This window comes from Pyrus communis, chromosome 14, assembly GCF_963583255.1.
Source record: "Pyrus communis chromosome 14, drPyrComm1.1, whole genome shotgun sequence".
NCBI classification, from domain to species: domain Eukaryota; kingdom Viridiplantae; phylum Streptophyta; class Magnoliopsida; order Rosales; family Rosaceae; genus Pyrus; species Pyrus communis.
The window spans coordinates 5,710,683-5,731,017 of record NC_084816.1 but is presented as its reverse complement, the minus strand read 5'-3'; the positions used below and the strand labels follow the sequence as shown (position 1 = coordinate 5,731,017).

General features: G+C 34.5%; 3 protein-coding genes and 1 long non-coding RNA gene across 4 annotated transcripts; 1 reads left to right on the top strand and 3 right to left on the bottom strand.

Moving 5' to 3' along the window:
* Nucleotides 1–249: 249 nt before the first annotated feature.
* On the bottom strand, nt 250–3,419 carry LOC137716043 (uncharacterized). Its single transcript, XR_011065630.1, has 2 exons — nt 3,183–3,419; nt 250–456 (listed from the first exon to the last, which is right to left on the bottom strand). It is a non-coding gene; the product is annotated as an uncharacterized lncRNA (long non-coding RNA).
* Nucleotides 3,420–9,783: 6,364 nt separating this feature from the next.
* On the top strand, nt 9,784–10,439 carry LOC137714186 (small polypeptide DEVIL 13-like). Its single transcript, XM_068453464.1, has one exon. It carries the CDS (start codon nt 9,886–9,888, stop codon nt 10,183–10,185), a length of 300 nt encoding a protein of 99 aa, XP_068309565.1. The 5' UTR covers nt 9,784–9,885; the 3' UTR covers nt 10,186–10,439.
* A 1,838-nt stretch (nt 10,440–12,277) lies between these two features.
* On the bottom strand, nt 12,278–14,916 carry LOC137715949 (laccase-2-like). Its single transcript, XM_068455317.1, has 6 exons — nt 14,788–14,916; nt 14,466–14,617; nt 14,115–14,359; nt 13,725–13,853; nt 12,644–13,612; nt 12,278–12,408 (listed from the first exon to the last, which is right to left on the bottom strand). Exons 1-6 carry the CDS (start codon nt 14,914–14,916, stop codon nt 12,278–12,280), a joined length of 1,755 nt encoding a protein of 584 aa, XP_068311418.1.
* Nucleotides 14,917–18,465: 3,549 nt separating this feature from the next.
* Nucleotides 18,466–20,335, bottom strand: LOC137715950 (zinc transporter 2-like). Its single transcript, XM_068455318.1, has 2 exons — nt 19,714–20,335; nt 18,466–18,975 (listed from the first exon to the last, which is right to left on the bottom strand). The coding sequence occupies exons 1-2, from the start codon at nt 20,333–20,335 to the stop codon at nt 18,584–18,586; spliced, it is 1,014 nt and encodes a 337-aa protein (XP_068311419.1). The 3' UTR covers nt 18,466–18,583.

Here is a 20,335-nt window from a genome sequence, read left to right as displayed (position 1 = left end):
AGGGAATGCTATTGGAGGTTTTTGTTTTGATATTCATATGTGTACTTTAGTTGGTGCAAAAAAAAAAAAAAAAGGAGATTTAGTTTTGAACGGTCAAAATTTGGTAATTATACTAAAATTATTCAAGTATTTTGTTTGTTGTAGGCGTGTGAAATTAGCAAGACAAAGAATGGGGAACTTACTACTCAAGAAACCAAGTGTTAAATAGACTATGAAGTCCTAATAAAAATATAGCATTTGAACTTGTTGACTCTTTGAATCCCACTTTTGAGCTTTTGGTACATAGTTTTGGAAATTTTTATTTGGCTAGAGAAGGGGGAAGAATACAGGAAGAGGAGAATTACATGCTTTAATAGAAATGCTGCATTCTTATTTCTGTAACTGGTTACAGGGTTGCAAAAACAGTTGAGTGCTGCTGTTTGTCTCTTCATGGTTTCGTCAAGCTCTAAAAAAACACTGAAAAGAATCAAACTTATGGAGGTAAAACAAACAAAATTTTGACTGTTAATAAACGTCGGGTTTTAGACTGTATATGCTTTGTAAAAAAAGCTTAATCTGTTTTCTGTTTTACAATTATGCTTTTTTTCAGTTATGCATAGCTTTGAATGAAAAAAAAGAAATTTACTTTTACTGTTCTGTGTGTTTAATTTGTAATTTCACTTCTTGCTGCAGATTGTTATGGAAGCACTTTTACATGAGCTACAAAGTGCTCTTGGTCAACTAGAGAAAAAAAAGAAAGGTGAGTCGGGTTGTTAAATAGTGTAAAATTTTTAATTTACAAATGTTTGTTAGTTGTGTTAATAATTGCTTTTACATGTGTGTGCTGGTATTTGTATCATTCTTTTTGCATATATATGTTGGCATGCTTCATGAGTTGACGTGCTTAAAACTTAATGTTCTTTGCTATATATATGTGTGTGTGTGTGTGTGTCATGTGTCAATTTCAATCCTAAATATCTGTTTCTACCCTTTTTTCAATTCTATTTGAATCCATTTTTATCCACATAACCTAATGTCTGTTGGTTAGCTTTCCAGCTATGTCAATATACTTGGCTTTTTTAAGTGGTTTATGCATGGCCACAATTGGAAAAACTTTTGCTATATTTCTCTGCTTCAAAGATTTCTTGACTCATCCTTGAATTTTTTTTTTGCAATTAATGAAAAATATTTAGATAATACACTCTATATATACTTTTTCTGGCCTAGATTAACATTTTCACTGTGCTTTTTTTAGCTTTGTATACAATGAACAACATGTCATTTACAAAGGCCAAAGGGAGATCCAGTATCCTCCATACACCAAACACAGGTTAGCTTGATTTCTATTACCTTTTTTAGTTTATTTCAATAAAATTTTGATGAATTTGAATCCACTTTGATAATTTCTTGGAGATTCTTCAATTACTAAATTTCTAAATCCAAATGACACGTATCAATGCTATTTAATAGTCAAATAATATAATTATTTTAACTATAATGAGGACTAAAACCTATTTGTTTTGTCCGTCCACTTTTTTAATGTTTTGGTAAAAAATTACAATTCATGGAATTTCAGAAAGATCAAACATATCCTAATGAATGAAGTTTGTATGATTGGTGTGTAGGTATGGAAGAAGATGTTACAAGTTTTGTCTAACAATCCAAGTTGCAGCTTCAACAAATAGGTTTCACACAGGTACAAACACAATGATTATTTTCCTTGCATGTTGTTGTTTATATTACTTTTCCACGCTCCTTACAATCTCACTGTAATTTTCCTTGCATGATCATTCAGTTTTATATCCAATTTCTAATCCCACACCATTGTACTACACATAATTACAAACGTAATACCTTTTTAAAGCATATTCTCATCGTTTTCATCCACTTTGAATATTAATATTCAATTTGCTCTAGTTGGGCTCATCAAATTTGGTAACAATGTTAACTCTATCATACTTATTTAAGAATTGAGTATACAAATTAGGTTGTTGATATGTTTCCTCATTTCTTCTTTGGTAATTTGTATTTTTGCTTATTTTCCTTTCTTGGGAAATAAGTTTTGTATTAATGTGGTCAGTTTCTTTTGTTCAATTTCTGTTCTCTGTGGATTTCTATCATGTGATTAGAGTGTCATGTAATTTTTTAGTGACACGCTCCAATCCCCATGTCCAGAGACAGCGGGATGGCCACGTGCTAGCCAACTCCTGAGGATGACGCAAGCCATTTAATGAATGCATATACCGAGAACATGTGAAACATGCATATAAATTTCGTGCGAACTACACAATGTAATATTCAAATATAACCTTACCAAAATAAGATAATAATATTCAGCTGTCAAATAAAATGCTAGTTATAATGCATGACATGTTCAGAGTATACATTTAATTTAGAATACAACAGAAGGTGTGACAAAAAGTGTTATTACAAGTAGTTTCAAAAGCAAAGAAGATGACACGATATCACTGGTAGGGGAATGCCTTGTAGCTTGGATCGTATGCCTTATTTTTATGTCCTAAGGGGGTGCAAAACAAAACATGAATGGGCTCAATTGATATATAAATAATACTAAATGGGGGACCTCGGGTACCCACGAGGGCTGCTGTACTCGCCATCGTGGGTCGTCAGAAAGTTGGTTGAAAAAGTCCTTGGCGTTGCTGTAGATGGCGGCGCGTGTGCTCCATGCATCGGCACCGGTGGCCTTTCATGGGCTCCCACGCGCAGGCCCACACGCCACTCACGCATGGCCTGGGTTTTGGGCTCCGCTAGGTTGCTTGCCCTCGGGTCCTGGGCTTGGGCCTGGGGTTCTAGGCTGGGCCCAAATGGATATGGGCTGGGTTTAATGGGTCGAATGCCCAAGTCAGTACGGCTCAAAGGCCTGGGTTCAAAGGGATTTGGGCTTGGGTTCTAATGGGCTTTGGGCTTGAAAGCCCAGCCCAAGTCTTTGGGTTTTAGGACCCGGTTCTCTTTGGGTTTTGGGCCGAGGGGAAGTGGGCTGGGTTCTAATGGGTTTGGGCTTGGCAGCCTGGCCCAAAGTTTTGGGCCAAGGTACCTGGGTTTCTTGGTTTGGGTCATTTTGACCCCGTTTCGACGAAAGGGAAGGTCGGAGCTTCTCGAGCTCTGTTCAATGCCGATTCTCAACCTTAGGGTGCGATCTAGCTATCAAATTGAAGCTTAGGAGGGAAAGAAGAGATTCATACCAATTTCATGACAAGTGGTGGCCGGAGTTGGCCGAAAAACACCTCGAAGGCCATGGGGTTCGTCGGAGAAGTTTGCTGGGTTTCCTAGCTTCGCAGAGAAGAAGAGAGAAAGAGAGAGAGAGAGAGAGAGAGTTGACACGGTGGACATGGTGGTGTCGTCGTTGCCGTCGTTTTCTCGATCTTGGGTATGGGTAGGTTCGGGGAGAGGGAGAGAGTGTGCGAGAGAGAGAGAGAGATAGTGAGTGAGTGTGTTATATAAAAAATCACAGAAAATCTAAAAAGGGAAGGGGGATCCGGATAGGGTAGGAGGATAAGGGGGCAAAATGGTCATTTCATAATTTTGTTAAAATGATATTATACATAATTTGGGACGGGGTTTCACGTTCAGGTTCTAATATAATTTTTCCAGTGCCTTAACAACAAATTATGTCACTATTGATATTGCAGGTGTCCAACTCGCAGAAATTATAAAGTAAAGCCACCACTTCCCTTAATATGCACATGTAAAATGTAGATAATTTTAACCCATGTTGTATAAAAAAATTAACGTGTTTTGTTTCATCATTCTATTACAGTATTATATGTTATTGCAAAAAAAATAAATAAATAAATAAAAGGTCTATTGTCTGCTAAAAAAACGAGAACTGTAGGCAGATAGATCACTTACATAAGCAAATTAGCATAGTTAATCCTAATGCTATATAAGTGAGGTTACTGATTTGTCAGAGTTCATCGTTCGTGATTTCTATTTTTTGTGATTTTCCATTCTCGGCTAATATGTTTTTGTGAAGAGTTATTGTGGTTTGTGTCATGTGATTGAATTGTCGTGTGATTACAAGTTTTAACTTGATATTCCACGTGTCCAGCTTTCACAAATTCTTTCGTACATTTCATTCAAATTGGTAATAGTTGTAAATAGATTTGAACATCTATATTTTTAAACCTGCAACATCGTGCGGGCATCGATGCTAGTATATACCAAAAGATAAGGGCAACAAGGACACCAAACCCAACAAAAAGAGGACAGAATGGAGGAGAAGTTGGGGTATTAGCCAATTCCGACCGGCATCTTTTAGTGGGTTTTATTGGGTCCGCTTCTAGAAATGACATCCAAGAAAATGGACCAAGAACTAGTGCTACATGCTCAGGCCATTAAAATAACTCAATGTGCATGAGTTTATATTTCCTTGATTACAACAATATTATTATTTTAATTTTTTAAAATATCCACGCATAAGATGGTGTGTTGAAACTTGAAAGTTACTCTATGAATAGTATTTACCTATGCTCCTAAGTTCTTAGGTTTTATTTTCTCTTCTTTTCTTTTTTTTCACATAATCGTTTGTACAAATAAGAGAAATGATTTTCACACGGTTTTTTTTATCTTCACTTGTTTGACATGGCTTCTCTTGTAAGGATTCTTCCTTTTTTGCATTCAGATTTCTTGAGCATGACGACTTACAAGTTTACCTCCCCTTCTTCATGTATGATTTTCATTTTTACCTAATCATTTTGGAGTTTTCTTTTTGTTTTACAGCTTGTCTTGCAAATTCTTATCTTTTATGTTTTATTTTAGAGGGGTTTGGTCCTCTTCCCCCACCCTCCCTCGTCTCTTTCTCTCTTTTTCTTGTATTTACTTTTTCAAGAAGTGATAAACTTTATGTCCCTCCTTTCGTTTTCTTGTATTTTCTTTTTCAAAAAGGGTAAGATGTATGTCTCATCCCCCTGTCCCTGCATTTTGTTTTTCTTGATTTATGAAAGGTAAAATTTTTGTCTTCCCTAACTAGATGTAATTTTTTTAAATTTTTTCATATCAATAGATTCCCCTTGTACCACCTGAAGAAAGTTGAGGTTCTTTCATAAAATCAGTTGGCAATGTACAGAGTAACTCAACTTACTTAGAAGCCCATACAAGATTTATCTTCTCACATCAATGTGTGGTTCATTCTCAACATGCCCTCTTACGTGTGGCGAATTTTCAAGCTTTACATGTGAACAACACAAATGGGTGACGTGGAGCATATGTGGCCGTTGGCTTCACACATGGGACAATCTACTCTGATACCATGAAGAAAGTTGAAGTTACATCATAAAATCAATTGGCAATGTAAGGAGTAGCCCAACTTATAAGCTCATGCAAAGATCTCTCTTTCCATTAATGTTGAATTCATTCTCAACATTGCCAAAATTCTTAAAAAAAAAAAAAAAAAAAAAGTGTAGCATTTGCCTAAAACACAGTATCTTATGTCAATGCATATCTCTGATCGAGATACATGCTTAAACAACAGGGCACCATAATACTATAATCAACCCTCAAAGAATATTACAACACAAAATAAAGAGGCGGATTTCAAACGCCCTGTCAAGGCGGAAGATGCGGGTTTGAGCCCCGTCAAACGTGAAAAGCCTTTTGTTTTCTTTCAGTAGTTCACTCTGGTTTATTTTGTCTCAGATTTAGAGGAGCGTAGACAAAATCATAGAGGGGGGAAAAGAGCGGGGTGTTGAGTCGTTTGACCAGTTTTCTTTTGATTTTAAGTGTAGTACTAAAGGGTCCACGCCTTCCATGGTGCTACCTCCTCCTGGGCACCCTCTGTGTTTCTCACATGTATGCATGTGGGGACTCCCAACTCCCAAATGTTCATATTCTTAAGCTACATGATGAACAATCACATTAATTTCATATGTTAAAAATGAAAAACTACGCAATATTAGCTCTTCAGAGTATGATGTACGAAACAAAACATTAACATTCATCTAAGACAGAGTCTTATACACTGTTTTTTTAAGTTTATTTTTCAATTTGTAATAATGAAACTGTTTTCCTAATCGATTAGATTCGTCGTTTTATTTAATTATTGAAATGTTTCTAACTTCAAAAAAAAAATTATTTTCCTTTTATACAACACAAAATAGATCGAGAAAAACCCTATGATATTCTCTCTCTCTCTCTCTCTCTCTCGCTCTATTGTACACCAACCACAACAACGATGACTTTATTTTGACCATCACCAAAATTTGTTTTACCAATCAAATTTTCACCAATTCTTCCTTAGACATTAAGCATCATTCATGCAACTTAATGATCTTGATTCATTGATTTAAATTAAAAAAAAAAAGGTTCTGATCTTCTGCTAATATTTTCTGCATTGATATCATGCTTATACATTAAAACTTTGTATTCACTATTTGGCTTAACATAAACTCATCAAAATACGAAATACTAAATACTGTAGTAAGTGTAAAATCCTACCTCTAAATAGAAGATGGTTAAACTTGGTTAACTAAAAGTTAAATCATCACTCATACATACATACATACATACATATATATATGCCTCGATGAAACTTATGCCTCGATGAAATCTTTAAATAACTAAAGACCCACAAGGTACCGCCTGTGTCGAAAGCACATGCATCTGTTTATTTACCTACGTCTTGAAAGACTTGCTTGCGTTATTTGTACTTTTACTAATTTTATTAAGTTTGAAATTGATTCATGGCTTGTGGTCAAATATTCCTTTAACAATGACTCACATGGGAATAAGTTTTATTTTTATTTTTATCTTCAGAGAAAATTTTTTAATTGTAATATTTTCCTATAACAAGGACTCAAATATTCTGTTAAATACTTAAATCTAATTAATTTCTTCCAACAAATTAAATTAAAACTAACGTACAGAAAATAAGAACGAAACAAGTTTAGAAAATTAGATTAAAAGGCCTTTGACTAGTCAAATCTCTTCTGGCAGAACACGATGAATTTATCTAATTACAAGATTCCGCCATCTCTTTCTTTCTTTGTTGAATTATTTAGGTTATATATTGTAGTAATTGAGTGAAAGAGTAATGTTTCCTTCTTAGTCAAATGTGAAATTGTGTTTTTTGTTCTATTTAATGGAGATATCAAACGAGCCCTTTTGTACATCGACTTTCACGTTAACAGTTTTAACTTTTAACCATCTAACTTGTTTGCTAAGAAAACATTTTTCTTCACCAGAAGAAGAATAAGAAACCCTACTAGAAGTTATGAAATGGTCAAATCTGATCAGATAGGGTTCCAAATTTCTTTTCCTTTCTAATGTCATGCTTCTTGCTGGTTAAATAAATTTATTAGGAGAGAGTGTAACAAACTAACAATTAATCTTAAGAAGCGTATAACATAAATCAATTTCATCATGCACATGCAGGGATCAACACCAACGACACAATATTGAGTATTTTAACTAATTTTTACTTCAAATTAGTTAAAATGTTGCTCAAGAGATTTCCAAACTCTCTGAATGTTGATCCAAATTGGTGCACCGTGCATGTGCATGAGAATCCGAACATCTTATATACTTACACATTATATAAACTCGCATATGCTACACTTATTATATGTGTATTCCCCATGTATATATATAAGCACTAGTATAGTTACTTAGTTAGACCATTAAGATTATCTTAGTACAAAGTTTTGAAATTACATAGAAGGTATCTTAAAATTAATTAGATAATTAGTGCCCTAGCTTCATGCTCTTCCTTTTCACAGCCTAAAACAAATTAAAAAAAAACCGAACAGAAAGCTGATCGGAGAGAAGAAGAATAGGAGGGATAAAAGATTGTGTTTAATTTGCAACCAGTTGTCAGCCATGAACATGAAGTCATGAAGCATGCATGGGTAAAACGGTAGAAAGTTTAAGCACATGCATGGACAAAAGATTATTTGCACCGTTTAAACAGTAAAAAAATCCAAGAATACTTCTCCATAGCTTTTATCTGATTTATTTTACCCAATGTTACTCGGTACTTTGGTAACAAGGTGCAAGTACTTCTGAGGTCCCAGTAGGAAAGTAAGACAGTGTAAGGAATTTTTTAGGGTGCATGGAACACATAGTGGTACAAAATATATCATTATATAATTGAAGAAAAACTTTATTTTCAAGTTTTCCTCTACTTGTATAATGACACATGGTGTACCATAAAGGATAATGAAAAATCTCTCGTAACATAATGAAAATAGTAAAAAGAAATCATTTGAATTTTCAAAATCGATGTACACATACAGTTAAACCTCTATAAATTAATAGTGTTCGGATCAAAGAAAATCTATTAATTTAGCGAATGTTAAATAATCGATCGATTAATTAATAACTTATTAATTTATAAAGGTATTCTTTATTTTCTTAAATGTTGTATATTGTATTTAGTTTCACGTTTTACAAACTAATAATTCTATGTATTTGTTTAATCAAGTAAATTCATGAATCTAATTATTTTTCTCAAGATTGTACACTGTTCAATGGATTACATTATTCAATTTTATGAACACTCAACCAAGAAAAAACTCTGTTTGACAAAAAAAAAAAAGAGCAAAAACTCTATTTAAATAAACAGAAGTCATAGTAAAACAACACATCATACAGATTCAATAATGGTTTCTCATCTCAACGTTGTAAAGAAATCAGGAAATTATTATTTTATATATTTCATGGGACCTATTTGAATTTTTTATAACGCATTATCTTATAAATTTAGCGAATCATTAATTTAATACGTTATCATAGATTATAAATTTAGGATAGTGTTATTCACACATTCATTTGTATCTTTCACACACTTTTAATAAGTTTAGTCAGTAATTTCTTCAATTCATTTGATTCGATGACCAAAAATTAAGAGGTATATATGTATGAGAAGTAAAAATAAATGTGTAGATAACAATATCCTTAATTTATCAGGTATTCACTTTTTATTGTTTCGTAAAAAAATTGGTACAACCATTCACATGAAAAACAGAAATAAGAATTGTACAATGACCAGGGTCCCCGCTCTCCCATTATTTTTTATCTCTTGCTCAGAGCTTTACGTGGTGTGCGTGATCCCAATATATTTTTAATGTTGGAGCACCGTACAATAATAGTGTCTCAAGAAAAATAAAAATAAAAGAGGATCTCCTCCTCAAGAATTATGAGGTGATGCAATGGGAAAAAGACCACGAGTCTACAGAGAAAACAATCAATAGGTTATTGAGATAGAGCCATCTGACACTAATCAAGAAAATGATCATTCCCATGATCCACCAATAAAATTTATTATACGAACATTTAAGAGCTGGAAGAAGTTAAAATTTTACGATGATAATGATTGTGGGATTTTTTTTTTTTTTTACATTCTTACACATCACGCTACCTCATCTATCACATGTTCTTTAAATACAATAATTGAAAACATTCAAGCAAATCTTTGATTTTGAATCCTAATTCACACGAAACTAGCTAATAGATTTATATTCGAGTTCATTTTAAATCTCATTTATATTTAAACAGTTAAACACTTTCAAATCTTGGTATGTGGTATCATTCAATAAATAAAAATGTTACGAATTGTTATTGTTGTGAAAATTTCTTTGAGTCGTATTGCCGTTTTTAGAAAAGTAAATCCTCCATGAAGTTCTAATTGTATAAGATATGTGGTTTGTAATGTGATCACTATACGCATGCACCCACAAAACAACACTACCATGTTACCATCTGCCAACACACTCCCTGCAACGTTATACCCTATATAATAACACCAATACCCCACTTACCGCACTCGCATCTCTCTCTCTCTCTCAACACATACATTGACATAAAGCAAACAAGTTGAGTACCAGCTGCCAGAAGCCAGAAGAGATCAAAGAGATCAACCTCAAGAAAATTTGAGCATTAAACGTACACATTATGGATGAGAAGTGGAAGCTACCAAAGAACAAGCACGAAGGCACTTCATCATCAAGTTCTTCTTCCAAGTTTTCCTTCACAAGAAGTTCTTCAACCAGAAGCACATCTTCCTTGCTGAGAAGCTATTCACAAAAAAACAATGCCTCTAGCTCCAAGTCTCCTCTTCCAAGAAGCTTCTCACAAAAGAACTCTTCCATCGGCAGCAAGTGTAGTAGTGTTGCCAAGGAACAGAAGGCTAGATTCTACATCATGAGAAGATGTGTTGCTATGCTTGTTTGTTGGCGCAAGCATGGTGATTAATAATTTTTAATTATGTTAATGCTTGAAATTAAGCTCCATATGTACTTATTTTTCTTCATATATCACCTTCCTGTGAGATGGGTCGGGTTTGTAATTTCAAACTCATATATATGTATCAAATTTTCTCCCATCCGGTCAAGAGGAGATCGGCAACACACAAATTCTGTAGTGTTTTATTTATTTATTTATAATTTTTCTATTTTCGTTTTTGTTAGAGAATTGTCCTTTGTAATTACAATTAAGATGAGTTACAAGTGCTTCTGTATGTACATTGCAATAAATTATCATATTATCGAATACATGTCCAGTGTTCAAGTTCTACAATTGTACCATGATCACGAAATTGCAATCAAATCTCATGAAGGCCAACATCCATAATTTAGTTTTGTTTTTAATTTGAATTTGGTAATATTTCTGTTTTGCATCATTTTATTTTATTTTAAATTTTTAAAGAGAAAGATTCCCTTTGACTGTTGGTGAGCAGCCAATATAATAAGACATAGAGGTAACTCTCCTATCTTCCTTGGAAATGCAAGCCACACCTTTTCTTGCTTTGATGATAAAAACTGAGTAAAAATTCTCTTTAGAAGTACTTTGTTTGATTTAATCTAGGAGTGTGGCTTGTATCCCATGTATTTCCATACACTAATCTCAAAGTGTTTTGTAATTGCGTCATATCACGTGTTGTTAAGGCAGTAATGAGTCCAATAAAAGTAAATATCACCTTATTCAAGTTTGGCTAGTTTTCTTAAGCTTGTCTTAACTTGTTTCATATATGATTCGTGCTCGTGAGCTTAAAAAATTCCAGCTCAATACGGAATTAAAGTTGTTTCGAGCTATTTAGTATAAGAAGTTGGTTCGGTCTTGTAATGAAAATTCATAACTTGACAATATATTTTTTCGATAATTTCTAATGATGGAATGTATAAAACAAACACTATCACATGAAAATTTCAAGCATGCTACCTTAAGATTGTCATATAAATGATTTTTTTTTTCTTTTCTTATTATTGGAACTCTGTGGGAGGATAGGTGATCAAGCCGTAATAATTTCTTTAGAAACAAAATAAGATTGGAGACATGATATCAATCTCTGTCTTAAAAAAATTCAAATTGAAGATAGTCTCTAAACATAGAAAATAAAAATAGACATAACTTCAAAAGTTAAATCTTAATCATCATCTTTTGTTCCAAACAAACTTCTTTCATAGAATCTAACTCAAGTTGTCATGTGAAAAAACACAAGTTGCTTAATTATGAGCTTTACAAACCAAACAAACATACCAATGTTCAAGTTGGTTTGTTTCTTGTCGAGTTAAAACTTGTTTCTTTCACAAACTAAACTCTAACTGTTTTGAGCCAATTTACAGTCCTAGATGATTGAGAAATTGACAGAGAATTTGGTAATGAACAAGGCAACTTCTTCAATTATTTCAAACTTTTTCTAACAATTTATTCAAATTTGTATAAAGTCCTCTTATAAATCAGTAGTAATATAGATAATAAATGTGGTGCAAACTAAAAGAAAGGAATATGGTTTTTCAATTATACACCAATTCCTTCTGAGATTTTGATTCACATTCACATGGTATGAAAATTCAACCAGTTATAGGAGAAACTAAGGAGTAGATATATAGGCTATCATACGAGGACACTCTCTCCCAATTTCTTGGTTTTCTACAATATTTGGAACGCATTTGCCAAACCGCGAGAAACAAGCTTTCACTCATGAATTAAGCCTTAGAGGGCAAGATCTCACAACAAATTTAAAGAACCGCAAAACTATTTACCATACGAACATATATAACACATGAACATTATTGTCTAAATTGTTAGATACCAGAATTTTTGAATTTTGATTGTCAAATTGTATTACTGGATCGAATCATTATTGTTTATTCTTCAACAATAGCATGGAGAATCCGGCTATAACACAAAACCTCCACAAATTCCTTTCTAGTTTCAGTAGATGGTGCCAATGTTGCAAGCCCTTGGCTACTCTTAAGGGAGAGTGAAAACAAAAATTTAAGGTTACAAAAAAAAAATAAGGACATGTAAAGGTGCCTCAGTCACTCCAAAAAAGAGTCAACGGTCAACACTTTGGGAGATCGGACGGTGGAGGAGGCAGCTTTTGATTAGGAAGCTTCCCATCTTGGACTACCCAAGCCATCCTCAGCCCCCAGCTCAAATGGACATCAAAGTGGCAATGCATGAGCCAAACGCCTGCAATTTCAGTCATACAAAAGCAAAAACTGTTTTAGTACATTGTGCCAGCCGATCACTTCTCCAACAATAGTTCTTTTTTTTTTTTTTCCCACAAATAAATATGACGCTTTACTAATTATATCGCATGCTGAAATTAAGTTTTTTGTCACGCCCCATTTTAAGACATATGTGAATTCACACATCAGTCCAAGTTAGGGTGTGACACATGTGTTCGAAACAAACAAAAGATTACCTGGGTTGTCTGCGAGAAATCGGATAGCCGCCCAACCCCTGGCTGGAACTCCGTAGGTGTTCCTTTCAACAGGATCCACAAGGTTGAAGTTAGGCGGGTCTTTGTTAGGGTCAAAGTTTCCAAAACCTTGTCCAACAACAAAAAAGTTGAAGCCATGAAGGTGAAGAGGGTGACTCTCAGCACCCAAAATGCTGGTGCCCTGCAACACCAATTCCACACTAGTATTGAACTTCAACACCACCACCTTTGTCCCATTACTCACATTGGTGTTGTTAGGTGGAGTGCCTGTATAATTGAACGGCTTGGGAGGAATAGTAGGGAAATCGGTGGTGTAAACACTGTTGGATTGAGCAAAGAAATGAGATTGAAGCAGCGCTACTGAAGGAAGAACAAATGAGTTGTTGTTAATAGAAGCTGAAAATTTGGTGGTGTTGGTAGGGCCTTGGCATGTTTGGTTTTTAGGGCATGGGTTGGTTCCAAGCCCTACTGTGAAAAAGAAGCGTTTTTCGACAGTTCTGGGCACATTGGCTGGAAATTTAGAACTGGCCAAACTCCTGAATTTACTAGTAAAATTTGCAACAAAAGAAGTAGCATTGATTTGGGGAAGGATTGGCCTAAAAAGTGGGCTTTTCAGTGATGTGGAGGAAGAAGAATTTGAGTGTTCTTTGTACTCGAGAATTCCAGCAACAGTTGAATTGTCAAAAGTACCCCTGCCTGTAAAGTAGGGTCTGGCTAACATGAGGAAAGTGGCATTAGGGTATTGAGGTTTTGCCTTGAGAAGCACGTTTGTGGTTTGCCCTGGTGTAATGAATAAAATATTGGTCGTGAAGGGTTTGACATACACAGCATCTGCTTCAACTACTGTTAGGCTGTGGTTTGCTATGCTGAAAAACAGTTCATCATTGACTGCAGCGTTGATCAATCGCAAGAGGTATGTCTTTCCAGGCTTCACCTTTAGACTGAAAGTGTCTGAAAAAAAAATACAAAAATAAAGAGAAATTATAACTAAACTTTTTGTGACAATATTATATATGTTTCATGGAAAAAAAAAAGAATGTTCACATGATCGATGTGTATGTACCCTTTTTGGAACAATTGTACAATGGCCCTGGAAGTCCGTTAATCGTATAGGCATTGGAGACATTTGGACCATTTCCGGTTTGTAAAGCCTGGCTAATTACAGCCTCTGTGTCAACATTCCACCACTCACCTGTAGTGAAACATATATGAAAAGTTTAGCATGTTAGTTGTTGTATATGCATAAAAGTTACCTGCTATGTTATAATTTCAGTTTAGTACATTATGTTGTCAGACTGTTAAATTTGAACTATTAAGAAATGGATTCTTGATTTAATGTGTAATGACAGCTTTACAGTTTCACCACATAATATGTTACCCTAAAATCTACAATATCTGAGAAATGCTTGTTTAATTAATGATTCTCTATAATTTGGTAAGTTTAGTTAATTACCAAAAATGATGGGAACTTCTTTGTGGGGTTTGGGGAAAGGGTACGGAGCATGGCGCTTAGGGAGGATGATGAGGGGTCCATAGACAGTAGCTCTTAGCCATGAGATGTGAGCATGCCAGAAGAGAGTTCCCCTTTGGCCAATGATGGTGAAGTTGTACACATAACTCTGGTTTGTTTGAATAGGGCACTGAGTGATATATGATGGCCCATCTGCCCATCCATTCTGCAATTGTCTAATGCCATGCCTGTGTTCATATTTTCATTAATCCACAAATAAAAAGTAAAAAAATGAAGAAAACAATAGTTGATTTTAATTGAGTAAGAATTGATTAATTATAAGTTGTTTCGTACCAATGGATGGTCATGTTGTTTGGAACATGATTGACCACGTTAACCAAAACCCTGTCTCCTTCTCTGGCAATAATTCGAGGTCCAGGGAACTTGCCATTCACTGTCACAATGCTCTTTGTGGTGCACAGCCTAGTCACATTTTTCAACTTTATCTGCACAAAAATTAGAATGTTATAATTACATTTAGAGCATGGTATATTATTTACTTATAAGCCGCAACAATTTTGATGTCAGACTATGTATCAGGACTACATATTTTGTCAAAAAAAAACCTAATCAAGCAATAATTTGAATTCACAGTCTATGCATTTATCATACGTACATCGAATTTGTAATGCCTTGTAACACTGCCAGCTGCAGCAATGGCAAACTTAGGAGAGGCCAAGAGAGAGATAAGAGCAAGAAGAAAAGCCACTAGAAATGTTGGTGAAAAAGGAATAGAAGACGCCATTTGAGCTAGCTTTGCAGTGGTCTAAGAAGCTTGGCCTGTGAGATTTGTTTATATACAAATGAAAAGGTGTGTTTGGTCCATTAGGTAATAGGAAGTTACAGGTTTTGACAATGAAGAGAGAATTTACCAACTGAATTTGTTGGAATTTTGGACCCATCTAATTGCTAATTACCGCTGTAGAGTATCATCCAAGTAATTTATATTTTCTTATTTGTGCCAGAAGAATCACTTATCATCTGTCTGACCTCTTAGTCCTATTATTGTTACTCATCACCAGATTTTGTCCATCATTATCCTCAATAGAAGCTAATAGATTCTTTTCCCTGCTTTTCACAGAAGTCGTTTGGTTCATGCCTAGCTTCTCCAAAAGCCATTAATTATGTATTTACAAGTGTGGTAGGTGTGGCTTAGTATCTTTTTTATACAGAAATATAACCACACACTATCCTAATTTTAATTTCTTAAGAATGAAGGTGTCAAAGAGTGAATGTTTTTGTTATTTTGGAAAATTTTATAGGACAATAATAAGGCAAACGATGTTTTATGGCACAGAATGTTGGACGATCAAAAAGCAACACGTGAAAAAAAGATGAGTGTATTAGAGATGAGAATACTTCGTTGGATGTGTGGGCACACGAGAAATGATATGATTAAGAACGAGGTTATCCGAAGTAAAATAAGAGTGGTTGCAATTAAAGATAAGATGAGAGAAAATCTGTTAAGATGGTTTGGACATGAGAACCGAAAACCTATAAATGCTCCGGTTAGAAAATACGACTATGAGACGGAGGCTTAAGGCAAAAGGGGTAAAGGAATACTTAGGAAGACTTTGAAATAGACTAAAGAACATATATGAAGTACTTGGAACTAAAGGAAGATATTGGAACAAAATCGAGCGTAGTGGTGTTCTAAAATTCCTATAGACGATCCCAATTAGTAGAATAAAATTTGATTGTTATTGTTGTAGACATATATTCTCTATCTCTACATATATCACTAATCTATGTTTTTTTATGAAATGATTGGACAAGAAGGAAAGATTCACTTTCTCCTAATCCATTAAGTTCGGAGATCCGGACCATTGAAATTTGATTCAACAGTTAAAATTATTATAATTTTTAGAGTAGATCTCTATTTATATTCATTGGATCAAATTTCAATATTGGAATCTTCGAAATTATAGAATTAGAAGGAACAGATCCCAAAAGAATCCCTTTCCAAGTATAAATGGGCAGATATTGGAGAAAGTAAACAGTAAGATGTCCCACTTACTGCGTTACTTGATTTATTATTATTTTATTTTATTTTGGGCCTGGTTCGTTGATTTGTTTGTTGTGCGGGTTTTTGCCTAGTTACCCTATTTGTATCCAGTCTTTTTTCTTTTCTTTTTCTTATTAAGAAAATTTGGTGGATGGGGACTAACGAAGGTGTTAGGTGGAATTGGCTCTTATTCTTTCTGTTTGTTTCTTACACACGATCGACCATCGACCAAGAATTAATTTTGCCTAATTCTTTTACATTTTTCATTAAAACACAAAAGGGTAACATGTTGATTTTTACATGTCTATATACACACTGATCATAAGAGGTGAAAGTGTTTCATTTCCAGACTAATAAACCACAAGATTCATTAATTGTGTAGTAAATTTGTAGAAGTATATGAGTTTGCAAATCAAACTAGTTGTTGGTGACCAAGAAAAAGCCAGAGGCGGTTACAGCATCCTACATATGATTAATCTTATTTGCCTTAGAAATATTACAATTTAAGTCATGAATTTTTACGTCCAATCATGTTGATCAATTTCATGAAGACTCACTTGCGGTTGGCCTTCCTGCCATCCGAACTGAAATTAATATCAAGGACTCCAAAAGAAGACGACATTTGATCCGCCACCAATCTTTCAAGCAACAAGAAGAAAAATGATCACAGTTTCGTTAGAATTAGGTTAGTCTTGGTTGGTTTAATTGTGCTTGCCCCATATAACCAAACTCTTAACAATAGCTTAAACTTTAAAATAAACTACCAAGAAAAGATAATTTGAAAAACTATTTTCTTCTAGAACAAAAGTTATTGGATTTTCACCCTACTCCTTAATTTGTTGATGCGCCGACTAAACTCCTTATAGGCTGCTCTAAAACTGGAGTACATTAAGCAAAATTAATGTATTGAAAGCTACTATATTTAAACATTATTGTAATTTTGTAAAGCCCCACTAGCTAGTCCACAATTCTAATTTTATCAACTTAAAATACTAGGGAAAACTTACTGGGTTTAGTTAGGTTGGCTATACTAGTATGTTTCTGGCCCCCTTCTGAACTCGATTTTGAATTCCACTTCTCATAGTTTAGATGAATTTACTTTAAGATATCACTTGTATAATACAGTGAATAACAACTCAGCTATGGAGACCAAATTGTTGTAGAATTGGAAGTGAATGCTTGCTTGTACCTGCAAGTGAAATGCCCCCAAAACAAAAAAGTTCAAAAGCAGTCCAAAATAATGCATCAAATAATGCAGGGGTAATTTGGTAATTTTGTCATCATAAAAATATAATATAAATATAAGTAGGAAGAGAGAAAAGAATTAAAAAAAATGAAAGGATGAGTGAGACTTGATGGTGCCCACGTGAAGGAGAAAGGAAAATCATGAAGGTTGTGTTCAAAACATCTTAAGAAGCGCGTAGCGCTAGTGATAAAAAAAAAATTATGAAATGAAAAAATACTGAAGCAATTCACGCATATAAATACATTTAAAATGTGTAAGTCGTGCACAGCACTATGATTTAAAATTTGTCTTTTGCACACGATTGTTTATTAAATATTATTTCTCTATTTTTAAGCACTTAAGAGGCACATAGTGCCAGTTATTAAAAATGTCTTTCACATGGGCATAATAATGTGATTCAATTAGTTGTCAAATGATCATTTTTTTGGTAACAAACGATGTTATCTACACTAAGGGGAGGAGATAGGCTTAGCCTCATAATGGGCTAGCAATAATGTAATTCAATCAGTTGTTTATTAAATATTATTTTTTCGATCTAATCTTAATGTAAAATCAATAGAATGTAGATGGAAATTGAAAGGTTGTTTTTATTATGTGGACTCAACTGCTTTGATTGGTTTATAAGGGGTTTCTTCTAGCATTGTCTAATATTATTCATTTAGTTCAAATATTTGACTTTCTTTTTGTCATTAAAAAAAATTATGGAAGCAATTCATGCATATAAATACATTTAAAACGTATAAATAGCGCGTAGCATGTTGTGATTCAAAAAATGTCTTTTGCACACGCATAAACGCGTGCATGAAAACTAGTCTAATATAATAAATGAGGATGACACACAAAGGCATGAACTTTTAGGACACTTACTATAGAGGACTAGGTTTGGTATTGATTACATGATCATTAACCCTTCACAGAAAAAGAAAAAGAAAAAAGGAAAAAAATTGTCCAAGTTCTACATAACATTCTAGTATATTCTTATTTTTAAACACATAAAAGAAATTGACCCAAAATAAACAAATACAAGACAATCAAATTGGGACTAATGATATTTCTCTTTACTTGTAAGTAATAAGCTTTTAAGTTCGACTCCCATGAATGACAAATTCAATACCAACTTAGTGTTGATCCACTGTGAGACTTAGTCCAAATATTAGTTCATTAATCCCAGATCATAACAACTGCTATGACTCCCACTCCAAGAAGCACAGAAACGAACTTGAAAGCTGGAGTGTCAAAATAGCATTTAGCTTGTGGTTTAAACCCTTTGGCAATGAGATGGTTGATTGCAACATAGACGAAAACTCCACAAGCAAGTCCCATTGAAATGGCATATATCCAATCAGCTACAGGTCCTTGAGTTGTGGCGTTGATGGCGATACCGATGCCTACTCCAACGGGACTGGAAACAGCAAAAGCAAAAGAATAAGCTGCAGTTACTAAGAATGCTCTTTTGGGTAGCATCCTCAGTAGTGCAATCCCCATAGCAATGGCTGCAAAAATCTTGTGTAGTGATATTGTCCACAGATTCCTCCATGCATCTGACTTTGTATCTGCAATACACACAAAGTAAACGAGCGTTCATATTAGGAATCCTCGTAGGATCTTAAGCGGATGTCAGTTACAACAATGGTTTGTACTTTAGGGTACAGCTAGTGTCGGATTTGGGAACCTAAAGATTAGGGTTTAGCTCTCTCGAAAAAATAAGTTATTCCTAAACACTGACCGCATGCTTTTTAACTAATTTAGTGCGCCCTTCAAACGATCAGATGTGCCATTTAAATGTTGCCTGACCAATTTTGCAACTACAAATATACCTTTAAGAACCAAGCTCCACGCATACATATATACATATTGCACATTCATTGTCAATGTTTAGAGCCTTATTAAGTTACTAATTAGTTATCGCTTAAGCGTTTTATGTAAGTTTGGGTTTGTTGTTTAATTTAGGTTCATATGAATCATGCGATTCAATTTTTCAGTCATGTCCTTACTTGTTACAGTCAATAACAAATTTCATCGTTAATTTACGAGATGAAATTGTGAGTTCCTTATCATTAAGAACTGATTTATTCTTGTTTTCCTCTTTGAGAAGTACAAGGACTTGTTAATTACTAAACTGAATATAAGGAACACTTAACTGAAATATATAACACCAATCAAATTAATCATTTTCTCATATATTTATGGATAAAAATTACCCATGAAAGATGAAGAGTGGTAGATATATACGAAAAATATACATATATATAATGAGTTAATAAAACTTAAACAATATTTCAATTAAGTACCTGCAATTCCAACAGCAATGCCCTCAAAAACTGAATGAAAACACAGCGCAAGGATGAGAAGTATGGTGTCTCCGAAAGAAGATGTCTTCAAGAAAACTGGGTTGGCGTCCTCTCCGTCTTCCTTATGATCATGCAGAGCAGCAGTCCTTCCCTCCTCCACTTCCACTCTAGCTTCTCTTTCACCTGACCTTGTCACCAACAGCACGATGCAATCCCCAAGCATGGTTAGCAGATAACCAGCTGACGCTAGCATGAATGCGAAAGGGTATGCTTTCGTGGTAAGGTCATGAAATGTCTCATCTGAGTCACTCAAGAAGTGCATCAAAGAGGTACCAAGAAAAACCCCACCAGCAAATTGCATCCCCAAGAGAAGAAAGCTTTCGTTCCATCGGTAAAAGTAGGGGGAGATGCCACCGGCGAAAGTGCTCACCAGTAGAATAATCAAGCACCATACTTTCACCAAAACCAAGCCTTTCGTATGCAGATCTTCATGTTGGCCGTTATCATCATGGTTGCTGCCGCCATGACCGTTGACTAGGAATGGTTGCAGGGATAAGAGGAGCACAGAAACTAAAGGAAAGGTTGACTTAAGAGACGTCCTAATGAAGGGAGTGTAAGCCAT

Bases quoted from the DNA above. Each gene is read 5' to 3' on its own strand.
- LOC137714186 (XM_068453464.1), top strand. From the start codon at position 9,886: ATGGATGAGAAGTGGAAGCTACCAAAGAACAAGCACGAAGGCACTTCA.
- LOC137715950 (XM_068455318.1), bottom strand. From the start codon at position 20,335: ATGGCTTACACTCCCTTCATTAGGACGTCTCTTAAGTCAACCTTTCCT. The intron at 18,976-19,713 runs GTACTTAATTGA...TGTGTATTGCAG, and splicing joins CATTGCTGTTGGAATTGCAG to ATACAAAGTCAGATGCATGG.
- LOC137715949 (XM_068455317.1), bottom strand. From the start codon at position 14,916: ATGGCGTCTTCTATTCCTTTTTCACCAACATTTCTAGTGGCTTTTCTT. The intron at 14,360-14,465 runs GTACGAAACAAC...ATATGAACACAG, and splicing joins AACAACATGACCATCCATTG to GCATGGCATTAGACAATTGC. The intron at 12,409-12,643 runs GTAATCTTTTGT...CTGAAATTGCAG, and splicing joins ATTTCTCGCAGACAACCCAG to GCGTTTGGCTCATGCATTGC.